Raw genomic sequence first — 11,185 nt, forward strand, 5'->3', positions numbered from 1 at the left:
AGTTTAATAGATGTGTGTGACTTCTTTTTTTTTTTTTTTTTTTTTTTGAGACAGAGTGTCGCTCTGTCGCCCAAGCTGGAGTGCAGTGGCCGGGATCTCAGCTAACTGCAAGCTCCGCCTCCCGGGTTCACGCCATTCTCCTGCCTCAGCCTCCCGAGTAGCTGGGACTACAGGCGCCCGCCACCTCGCCCGGCTAGTTTTTTGTATTTTTCAGTAGAGACGGGGTTTCACCGTGTTAGCCAGGATGGTCTCAATCTCCTGACCTTGTGATCCGCCCGCCTTGGCCTCCCAAAGTGCTGGGATTACAGGCTTGAGCCACCGCGCCCGGCCTGGTCCAGGGTCTTTAGTCTACAGATTGAGAAGCAAGGGCACCTGGAGATTGGTTGCTGACTCTTAATTTTAGCCAAAATCTTGAGCTTTCGGAAACGATCCGCCTTCTTAATGTCCTCCGTGAGTCTTCTTTTTCTCCTCCTTAAGAGAGGAGGAGGAATGAACAATATTTAGAAAATGAATAATATTTATGGAAACACTATTAGGTTTGAGTTTCTCATCTATAAATTTTCCTTTATGACAAACTATGTGATGCTTGTAACTTGTTTTTACACTGGGAGTTTTTTCCTATTATATTTTCCAGTATAGTATTTGATACATAAATTTAATATATGTAACATATATTTAAAGTGTAAATCAGGCTGGGCATAGTGGCTTATGCCTGTAATCCCAGCACTTTGGGAGGCCAAGGCGGGCGGATCATGAGGTCAGGAGTTCGAGACCAGCCTGGCCATCATGGTGAAACCCCATCTCTACTAAAGATACAAAAAATCAGCTGGGCATGGTGGCTGGCTCCTGTAAACCCAGCTACTAGGGAGGCTGAGGCAGGAGAATTGCTTAAACCCAGGAGGTGAGGGTTGTAGAGAGCCGAGATCGTGCCATTGCACTCCAGCCTGGGTGACACGGTGAGACACCATCTAAATATATATATACACACACACACACACACACACATATATATATAAAGTTTAAATCAAATTATATCAAAACCCATGATAAAACATCTAAGCCCAAACTGGAATATTGGCAACAACTTGTATTTACCTCTGTGTGTTTCCCTATCCCATGTCTTGCCTTTATCACTAAGATAGCCACTGCCAAGTATTTTTAAAACTCTCTCTTAGGCCGGGCGCGGTGGCTCAAGCCTGTAATCCCAGCACTTTGGGAGGCCAAGACGGGTGGATCACGAGGTCAGGAGATCGAGACCATTCTGGCTAACACGGTAAAACCCCGTCTCTACTAAAAATACAAAAAACCAGCCGGGCGAGGTGGCGGGCGCCTGTAGTCCCAGCTACTCGGGTGGCTGAGGCAGGAGAATGGCGTGAACCGGGGAGGCGGAGCTTGCAGTGAGCTGAGATCCGGCCACCGCACTCCAGACTGGGCTACAGAGCAAGACTCGGTCTCAAAAAAAAAAAAAAAAACTCTCTCAAAAGTTTTTATTATCACACTTATGTATACTTATTCTGTGTAAGTGCTTCTATATATACTTCAACAATGTATAATTTGGTTTTATGTTCATTTTACTGTTTTTTTGTTTTGTTTTGTTTTTTAAGAGATAGGGTCTCACCATGTTGTCCAGGCTGGTCTCAAACTCCTGAGCTGAAGCAATCCTCCCACCTCAGCATTCCCAAAGTGCTAGGATTACAGGCGTGAGGACCGTGCCCAGCCATGGTTTTACTTTTGAGTTTTAAAAAATGTTATTATATATGAACCTTCTGAGACTTATGTTTCTAAAATTCAACCAGGTACTACTGTGTGTACCTCAATAAATGCATTATTTTGACCATGAACATGTAGTTGTCTCTAGTATTTTTATCTATTAAAAATAGCATATTTTCCATTCTCATATGTCTCCTGTTGCATGTGTGCAAAATATTCTCTCATGTAAACATCTAGGAGTCAAACAGTTGGGTCACTGGAGTACACTTACTGGATAAAAAATACTATCAAAAACCTTCAGCAAATACAATTCGATGTGGAAGAGTTCCCACACTGATTCTTGGCAAAGACCAAAATACTTTTAAATATGCCACTCCTAAGTGTTTAAAATGAAGACACTCATTCTGATTTCCTCAGTTGGTGGTGGGGGAAAACAATGGAGAACAGCCCTTCTCCTCCTCTATTTTTTTTCTTTTAAAATTTATTCCAATTAATAGAGATACAGTAAATGCAAGTGACACAGATAAGAAAACATGGAGCAGATCCTAACAGAAAAGGTAGGGAATAGAAACTATGTTCATAAACAGGAATTCCACACAAGAGAAATATGGGAATGAGTAAAACGGCAAGAATCCTCCAAAAAACCCGCACTGCCAAGAATTTTCCCAATTAGAACACTCACCAGAGAAAACAGTGGTCAAGTTTCAAACTGCCCGCGCAGCGTCGGGATTGGCCATCGACATCAACTCGGCCCGATTGACGTGTACGATGCTGTAAACTGGGTTCAAACTTTTTTCTGCTGCCTTTCTATCTTAATATTTAGCAAACCCAAACTGGGAACAAGGGAGGAGAAACAGCACCACTCTCAAAATAAACAAGTTTAAGTCGATTTGTACGTTTCTGTGTGTGCCAACTGCTTCATTACTAAAGTACACATGAAGTTTAGGGACAGAGCGCCGTAAACAGTACGGATATTTTACCAGCTGACACTTAAATATTATATTTTATTTGGGGTCAACAGGAATTGAATTTTCCCTTTACTAGGTTTGTCTGATGACAAACCTGATCCTTCTTCAGATAAAACATTGTCTCAAGCGTTGCTGCAACATGCAGTACACTGCAGTGCTAATTAATTTCTTTTTTCTTTCTTTTTTGAGACAGAGTTTCGCTCTTATTGCCCACGCTGGAGTGCAATGGCCCGATCTCGGCTCACTGCAACCTCCGTCTCCCGGGTTCAAGCCATTCTCCTGCCTCAGCTTCCCGAGTAGCTGGGATTACAGGCGTCCGCCACCACGCCCAGCTAATTTTTTTGTATTTTTAGTAGATACGAGGGTTTCACCATGTTGGCCAGGCTCGTCTTTAACTCCTAACTTCACGTGATCCACCCGCCTCGGCTCCCCAGAGTGCTGGGATTAGAGGCTTGAGCCAAAATTAGTTTCTAACAATGACAAAGTAAGGAATCTTGTAAATCTTCTTTGTAACAATTAAGAAATATCTGCTGTAAGAAAAGTGAGTGCCAGCTCTCTTTGGGAAGACTGAGTGGCTCTGAAAAGAGCCTTTGGGGTGTGGGCCGAGACTGACCGGACTCCGCGGTGGGCGGGCTCACTTGGAGCTGGTGTACTTGGTGACGGCCTTGGTGCCCTCCGACACCGCGTGCTTGGCCAGCTCCCCGGGGAGCAACAGGCGCACGGCCGTCTGGATCTCCCTGGAGGTGATGGTCGAGCGCTTGTTGTAATGCGCCAGGCGGGAAGCCTCACCCGCGATGCGCTCGAAGATATCATTGACGAAGGAGTTCATGATTCCCATGGCCTTAGAGGAGATGCCGGTGTCGGGGTGGACCTGCTTCAGAACCTTGTACACGTACACGGAGTAGCTCTCCTTGCGGCTGCGCTTGCGCTTCTTGCCGTCCTTCTTCTGGGCCTTTGTCACCGCCTTCTTGGAGCCTTTCTTCGGGGCGGGAGCGGACTTTGAGGGTTCAGGCATGGCTGGTAGTAACTGCCAGAAAATTGGAGAAAAAAACGAGAAGAAAATCGGTAGCACTGTCTACCTACCGCTTATTCCCTGCTTCTTAACGCAAATAGGGCGGACAATGAAGGTGTGCGTTTAACTAGTGGTGAGTCCTGGAAACGTGTATTAACTTTGTCCAATCAAAATAAGTGTTTTTCAAAACTGCAATCCCATTGGTTAAAGCGAAACTGTAATGTTAGCCAATAGCATAGCTTAGTTTTCGTGCCCGTATTGACTATAAGTAGCCGAGCCTTAGTGTTGGGTCAGTCTCAGGCACACTGTTGATTGAGTGTTTTTGTCATGTCGGGACGTGGCAAGCAGGGCGGCAAAGCTCGTGCCAAAGCTAAGACCCGCTCTTCTAGGGCGGGTCTTCAGTTCCCCGTGGGCCGAGTGCACCGACTGCTCCGCAAGGGTAACTATGCCGAGCGGGTCGGTGCCGGCGCGCCTGTGTACCTGGCGGCGGTGCTGGAGTACCTGACCGCCGAGATCCTGGAGCTGGCTGGGAACGCGGCCCGCGACAACAAGAAAACCCGCATCATCCCGCGCCACCTGCAGCTGGCCATCCGCAACGACGAGGAGCTCAACAAGCTGCTTGGTAAAGTGACCATCGCCCAGGGTGGTGTTCTGCCCAACATCCAGGCCGTGCTGCTGCCTAAGAAAACTGAGAGCCACCACAAGGCCAAGGGCAAGTAGTGGGTCTGGAGTACTGCATTACTCATACCTCGGTCCAAACCAAAAAGGTTCTTTTCAGAGCCACCTACTTTCTCACCAAGTAGAGCTGTGTTCCACAGTTTTATCCGATGTCTAGTCATCTTGCAATGGCACTGGAATGCTGTATAGAGATGAAGCAAAACCAAAGGGCTTTTACACATTGTTTTGAGATAGAAAGTAGATACTGAAATATTCAGGGCACATCAAGAAATTTAGGCGCGGCAGCTCGCGCCTGCAATACAGCTGAAAACAATAGGAAAAGTGAGGCAAGAGGATAACAAAGGGAGCTGAAAGTTGGTTAGAGGGCTGAATAAGTAAAAGCAAAGGGCAGAACTAAGGTGGACGGGCGGGTGAACAAGAAGCGAGATAACAAGCAGTGAACCTTTTGCAGCGGAAACAAAGGTGATATAATGTGAGCAAGGACCTCGTGGCCGGCAAGATCTGGAACAAACCAGTAAAAGGCAGCTCTTCAGAGATGGGCATGCGTATTAGGGAGGAAAAAAAGTATCCTTAACAAAAGCCTATATGATAATCAGCTACTTAAGGTTCTTGCATATGGGCTACATATCTTGCATGTATTTAAGATTATGAGATAGAGGTGATGCACAAGCCACAGAGGCCAAAGTAACTAAGCAACAAACCTATCAATAAAAGGGCAGATACTGGCTACAGATTAGGCGGCACTGGGAAGAGAAAAACACGCACAAACATAAAAAGACTTAAACTGCAACAAGCTGATGCTGATCTCATGTCGCAGAGGTCAGTGCGCTCTCCCCCGCCGAGAGTGTAATACTCTGCTTAATAAACTTTTGCTGCTTTGCTTTGCTTTGCTGTCTGTGTGTGTGTCGACTAGTTTGCTCCTGGCACCAAGAGCCTGGAACTGCTTGGCACCATCCGGTAACACAACCACTTTGGGAAGCCGAGGCGGAAGGACCGCTAGAGCCTTGATGTTCAAAGTCAGCCTGATCTTTACAAAAGTAAAATAACTGACTGTGCCTGGCGTCTCATAGCCTGTAGTCTAGCTACTCGGGAGGCTGAGACCAGGAGGATCACTTGAGCCCAGGAGTTCCAGTCTGCAATGAGCTATGATTGCACCACTGCAGTCCAGCTTGTGTGACAGAGCAAGAGTGTTTCAAATGAACCTAGTGTCAGATACTTACTTTCTGTATTACGGAGGACTGAAAGCTAGCTAAATAATAGTTTTCAGTGTACCTGGGTTCCAGAGATAAAATTGGTAAACTAACCTTTGCTCCTTGCTTGGGCTTTTAGTTTATACTTCATAAGACCATGGAAGCAGAATTTGGGTATCTGACCCTTCTGCAGAATTTAGGACCCCATGTGCGTTTGGCCTACCTATTCGAGTTCAATTGAATCTTTCTGAGCACCTATGGTGTGCTAGGCACCCTCCTAAATGGGAATACAATATTAATCCAGATACATAACGTCTATATCCAAAAGGCACTTCAAATTGACTTGGGCAAAGAATACATGTCATAATGGACTTTATGTAAATGATGGGAAAGAGTTGGAGTTAGGGTGTGAGATTACGTTAGAATGTGTTACTTAAAAACAGTATGAATGATGGACATTGTAAGTCAGGTTTTTTATTATATCATGGTCATATAGTCCTGTTCCTATCAGTTTTTCCTGCTTCCTTTCTCTCATCAAGATCACTCCCTTCCTCCTCAGATCACCAAGTCCTCCTAGCTAGAGAGGGCCTTCTATTCCTCTCCACCTAAACTTATATAAGCTACTGTGTTCCTCATAAAGACATGTTAATGAAAACGAATTTCTACAGGATCTCTAGTCCATTGAAATACATTAATTTTTGAGTCTCTGCACACATTTTTATTTCCTAGATTTAAGTCTTAATTGCAATCACATACAACTAATATTTCTTGGAATAAAACAGCAAACACAACTGTCATCAATATTACTTTTTTAAAAAAAGTTATGATTTTTTTATGTTGAGGACTCCATCCTGATTTCAATGAATTAATTCATTCATTCCCTTTTAAAATGTCATCTGCGTTATTTGTGTGTATAAATTTTCAATAATTGTTTCTGTTACAACCATCAATATAAAATAAATGATACAGCTCCATAGAAGGCCTGTAAGATTTTTGAAATTAAAATAAGTTTTTAAATAAAATATGCTGTCATGATCATTGAAGTTGATGATAAAATTATTCCATTGTTTCTATTTCTCCCAAGAACCACCATCTAATCATGAAAGCTAGCTAAGTAATAATTTTCAGAGTTCCTGAGTTCCAGAAGTAAAATTCTTTAAGCTAAACAGCTTGTAAAGTAACTTTTGCTTTATAATTATTATAATTTTTGGTGTTATTTATCCTAACTCAATGTACTCATAATCAAAACACTGACAAATGCAAACTTATGTATTAAGTAAAATAAAATATACAAGTGTGATATATCATTATTTATAATTCTACATACACATGTAAAGAAAAATGGAGGAGCTGTTAAATGTGTAGCTTCAAAGTAAGTAAACTAGAGGAGGCAACCTAAAGATCAGAGGGATCCAAGGAGCAAAGAGCAATTAGGAAGATTTATAGTGCCTTATCACTTTATGGTATCATATCATCTGTGAAATATTGAATTAAATTAATGTCCTTACTGATTTGGTGCCCTCTGAAGGTTCGTTGAAAAATCGGACATGAGGCAGGTTAATAGAAAAAAAAGAAGACGAATTTACAATGTGCATGGGGAGAATCAGAGTGATTGCTCACCCCAGAATGTGGTTCAGAAGTTTATACACCATCCTAGAAAAACAGTTTGAGGGAGGGAGAAGAGGAATTCATTTGAGAGGATTACTAGGAAGAATGAATGGATCAGGGAAAATAAATTAAATTTCTACCTTATCTTGTGAAATGAACTCTTCAGGTGTGATGACATTCGTCTTACAGGGATTCATTTTTGGTGAGTCTGGATAATAGGCAGATAAAGGTTGGGGAGGGGGAGAAGGTCTAAGAGACTTTGAGGCTTCTGCATTTCAGCTTGTCACCATGCCATAGTTTGGGGTATTGGTTTCTGAGCCCCGACATTTATAATATGCACTAAAAATAAATATTTGTTATTTAAATTACCTACTTAATGCGTTATACATAATTAGATTAATTTATGATGTATTAACATATTTAAAGTATAATATAAACATAAAATATTTGTAAATTAGTTATAAAGAAAAAATTACTTATATTAAATAGAGGTTGGCTTTCTGCTTGATATTTTATGTACATTATCTCCATTGTCATTTTTTTATTAATTTTTTTTTTTTTTTTAGATGAAGGTCTTGTGATGTTGCCCAGGCTGATCTGTGACTCCTGAGCTTGCACAATCATCCCACTCCTGGACTCATGCAATCCTCCCACCTCAGCCTCCAGAGTAGCTGGGACTACAGGCAGGTCACTGAGCCTGGCCTCTATTAATTCTTACAGTAACTCAAAGAGGTGAATACTGTAGGGGATAAGGGAAGTTTCACAGATAACCAACTGACAAAAGGCAGGATAATGGGAGAAATGTAATAATGTGCACGAGGGAGAATTAGAAAGTGATTACCCCAGTCCCCAAAGGGGTACAGGTTATGTAACTTTTTTCATAGGGGAAGGAGGAGATGGGAAAGGTAGACAATTCCTTTGAGGGACAATAAAAGATTGTTATGGAGAATAAATGGACCACAGAAAGAAATTAGCTTGTAAATAATTGTCTTCGTAATTTATGTATTTATTTTGAGATGGAGTCTTACTCCATCACCCAGGATGGAGTGCAGTGGCACAGTCTCCACTCACTGCAACCTCCACCTCTGGGATTCAAGTGATCCTCCTACCTCAGCCTCCCTAGTAGCTGCGAACACAGGTGTGCACCACTATACCTGGCTAATTTTTTTTTTTTAGACGGAGTTTCACTCTTGTTACTCAGGCTGGAGTGCAATGGTGCAATCTTGGCTCACTGCAACCTCCGCCTTCCAGGTTCAAGTGATTCTCCTGCCTCAGCCTCCCAAGTAGCTGGGATTACAGGCATGCACCACCACCTGGCTAATTTTTTGTAAATTTTGTAGAGACGGGGATTCACCATGTTGGCCAGGCTGGTTTTGAACTCCTGAGCTCAAGGGATCCACCTGCCTTGACCTCCTACAGTGCTGGGATTATGGGGAGGAGCCACGGCATCTACTATGTCTTGGTAATTTAAATGAGACTGAGAGGAAGGCATTATCTTGAAAAACCCATATTCAGTCTTCTTTTCTGCAATAATGAAATAACTAGGGAGTGGATAGAAGGCAATTCTGTTTCTTTTGTTAAGAAATTTTCTTGGTCCGATTAGGACATGTCAGAGTTCCTTTGCATGTATAGGAAAGAGAAACAAGACGAGGTTAGAGGGGCTTTGATTCTGAAGCTTAATTCTGAGGCCTTTCAGTGTTCAAAAGCGCTCAGCATGCCCAAGAACCACATTTTGGGGAATCATTCTGCACCCCAACAGTACCGTCACTATCCTGATCTAACTTTGTAGATGAGCAAAGATTTAAAGAGAATAAACAAGTCACCTCGTGTCTGATCGGTAACAAGTCAGCTCGAGTCTGATAGGTAAACATTTAATCTAAAACCAAAGTTTTCTAATTCCAGAGTTTCAGCTCTTAACTACTTTGTAAACAAAGAATTGAATACTAAGAGATTATATTAGAATAGTTATAGGAGTTTTATAATTTTCATAGGGGTTAAAATAATTTCAGAGTGGCCGGGCGCAGTGACCTCACACCTGTAATCCCAGCACTTCGGGAGGCCAAGCTATGTGGATCATGAGATCAGGAGTTCAAGACTAGCCTGACCAACATGGTGAAACCCTGTCTCCACTAAAGATACAAATAAATTAGCCAGGCGTAGTGGTGAGTGCCTGTAATCCCAGCTACTCAGGAGACTGAGGTGGGAGAATCGCTTGAACCCGGGAGGTGGAGGCTGCAGTGAGCAGAGATTGGGCCATTGCACTCCAGCCTGAGCGAAAGGACAAGACTCTGTTACAAAAAAATAAAAATACAAATTTCAGAGTATAACCCTGTATTTACTACTAAGAAAGAAAATTAAATATTCTGAAACAAAGTTGTTCCATAATGGTTGATAACAAATCTTTAGTTGGGTCATGTAAAAGTGTCTTTTTTAAAACCTACAGGTGTCCAAGCGCGGTGGCTCACGCCTGTAATCCCAACACTTTCGGAGGCTGAGGCAGGCGGATCACGATGTCAAGAGATCAAGACCATCCTGTCCAATATGGTGAAACCTGGTCTCTACTAAAAATACAAAAAATTAGCTGGGCGTGGTGGTGCATGCCTGTGCCGCGCTACTCGGGAGGTCGAGGCATTAGAATTGCTTGAACCTGGGAGGCGGAGGTTGCAGTGAACCGAGATCGCGCCACTGCTCTCCAGCCTGACAACAGAGCGAGACTCCATCCCCCTCCCCAAAAAAAAACGCCCGCCCCACACACAAAACCTACAAACACCAATTTTCTAGTTATAAGAACTTGTTTTAAGGATATTAATTCTATTCCAAATAAGTCCTAACGCTAACGCAATTATTATCAAAATCTCGAAGAGATTTTTATTCAAACTTCACAAAAGGTCTCCAAAGTTGCCCAGAAACCTTGGTGAAACAGATTAGGAAATTTGGAAAGGAAACAATGAGGAGACCGGCAGTACCATTAATCAAGGGACCTCTAATTCAATTTTAAATATTAATGTAATAAAACTTTAAAGTTTGGTGTAATCATACAAATTTCAATATTGGTCCCAAGCATAGAGAAAAAATAAATTTATTTTGAATGTTGAAAACATTATTCTCAAAATACAGCGGATTAAAAAATTGCTGGGGAACTGATTAAAACTGTATTGATAATTCCTAAGAAAGATAGACGCTATTTTATCTCTTTAATAGAAATTGATTAAACTGTAATCAATATAAGGAGGTTACAAAACGTCATATACAACACTGTATACATTTTCTTGGAAAAATATGTGCAACTACTTTGCAAAATACGTTATTAACTAGCACTTGTGATCTCTGTGTGATGGGATAACAGCTTGTACTTTCTTCTTTCTTGTCCTTTCTTGTATTCCCCACAGTATTGATGTATATCTTCTGCGTTCAAAAGCAATTTTTTAAAGCCTTATAACGTGGTAACAAAATACTTTGCACATTACAAAATTCAGAACACAGAAACAAGAGGCTCGCCTTTTTTCTCTATTTCGGTTTGGCCCTTTCGATTCCCCTCCCCCACCGGGGCGGGACTTCCCGCCCACTTCTTTCAGGTTCTCAGTTCGGTCCGCCAACTGTCGTATAAAGGCGCTGCCTCAGGCCAGAGTCCTCACAAGGCGTTGTGTGCGACTTGTCTTGCTTATCATGTCTGGCCGCGGCAAAGGCGGGAAGGGTCTTGGCAAAGGCGGCGCTAAGCGCCACCGCAAGGTACTGCGTGACAATATTCAGGGCATCACCAAGCCGGCCATCCGGCGCCTTGCTCGCCGCGGCGGCGTGAAGCGCATATCCGGCCTCATCTACGAGGAGACCCGCGGGGTGCTGAAGGTCTTTCTGGAGAATGTGATCCGCGACGCTGTGACCTACACGGAGCACGCCAAGCGCAAGACGGTCACCGCCATGGATGTGGTTTACGCGCTGAAGCGCCAGGGTCGCACCCTCTACGGTTTCGGTGGCTGAGCGTCATTTTCTAACAATAAAAGGCCCTTTTCAGGGCCCCC

The 11,185-nt window shown here is 43.0% G+C and overlaps 3 protein-coding genes across 4 annotated transcripts in view; 2 read left to right on the top strand and 1 right to left on the bottom strand.

Annotated features, from left to right (window-relative positions):
* The window catches only part of LOC111525968, a 44,545-nt gene extending 33,360 nt beyond the window's left edge, over window positions 1-11,185 (top strand). The window contains exon 4 of the mRNA XM_026446586.1: window positions 10,805-11,185. Coding sequence (XP_026302371.1) covers window positions 10,805-11,144 — 340 coding nt within the window. The 3' untranslated portion in view covers window positions 11,145-11,185. The remainder of the gene's footprint in view (window positions 1-10,804) is intronic.
* Window positions 2,871-3,762, bottom strand: LOC111525987 (histone H2B type 1-N). The gene has a single exon (XM_023191663.2). The coding sequence runs from the start codon at window positions 3,691-3,693 to the stop codon at window positions 3,313-3,315; it is 381 nt and encodes a 126-aa protein (XP_023047431.1). The 5' UTR covers window positions 3,694-3,762; the 3' UTR covers window positions 2,871-3,312.
* On the top strand, window positions 3,989-7,890 carry LOC111525986 (histone H2A type 1-H). Of its 2 annotated transcripts, none has more exons than XM_023191660.1 (2): window positions 3,989-4,402; window positions 7,733-7,890. In XM_023191660.1, exons 1-2 carry the CDS (start codon window positions 4,018-4,020, stop codon window positions 7,774-7,776), a joined length of 429 nt encoding a protein of 142 aa, XP_023047428.1. In that variant the 5' UTR covers window positions 3,989-4,017; the 3' UTR covers window positions 7,777-7,890. The 2 variants fall into 2 exon arrangements, with proteins under 2 accessions (XP_023047428.1, XP_023047430.1); XM_023191662.1 differs by having other exon boundaries at window positions 3,994-4,312.

Source organism: Piliocolobus tephrosceles, chromosome 5 (assembly GCF_002776525.5).
Source record: "Piliocolobus tephrosceles isolate RC106 chromosome 5, ASM277652v3, whole genome shotgun sequence".
NCBI lineage: Eukaryota > Metazoa > Chordata > Mammalia > Primates > Cercopithecidae > Piliocolobus > Piliocolobus tephrosceles.

What these genes read in the sequence shown, in the direction of transcription:
- LOC111525987 (XM_023191663.2), bottom strand. Translation starts at nt 3,693, where the DNA reads ATGCCTGAACCCTCAAAGTCCGCTCCCGCCCCGAAGAAAGGCTCCAAG.
- LOC111525986 (XM_023191660.1), top strand. Translation starts at nt 4,018, where the DNA reads ATGTCGGGACGTGGCAAGCAGGGCGGCAAAGCTCGTGCCAAAGCTAAG. An exon ending in GAGCCACCACAAGGCCAAGG is followed by an intron (nt 4,403 to 7,732) that starts GCAAGTAGTGGG and finishes TTTTTTTTTTAG; the next exon opens with ATGAAGGTCTTGTGATGTTG.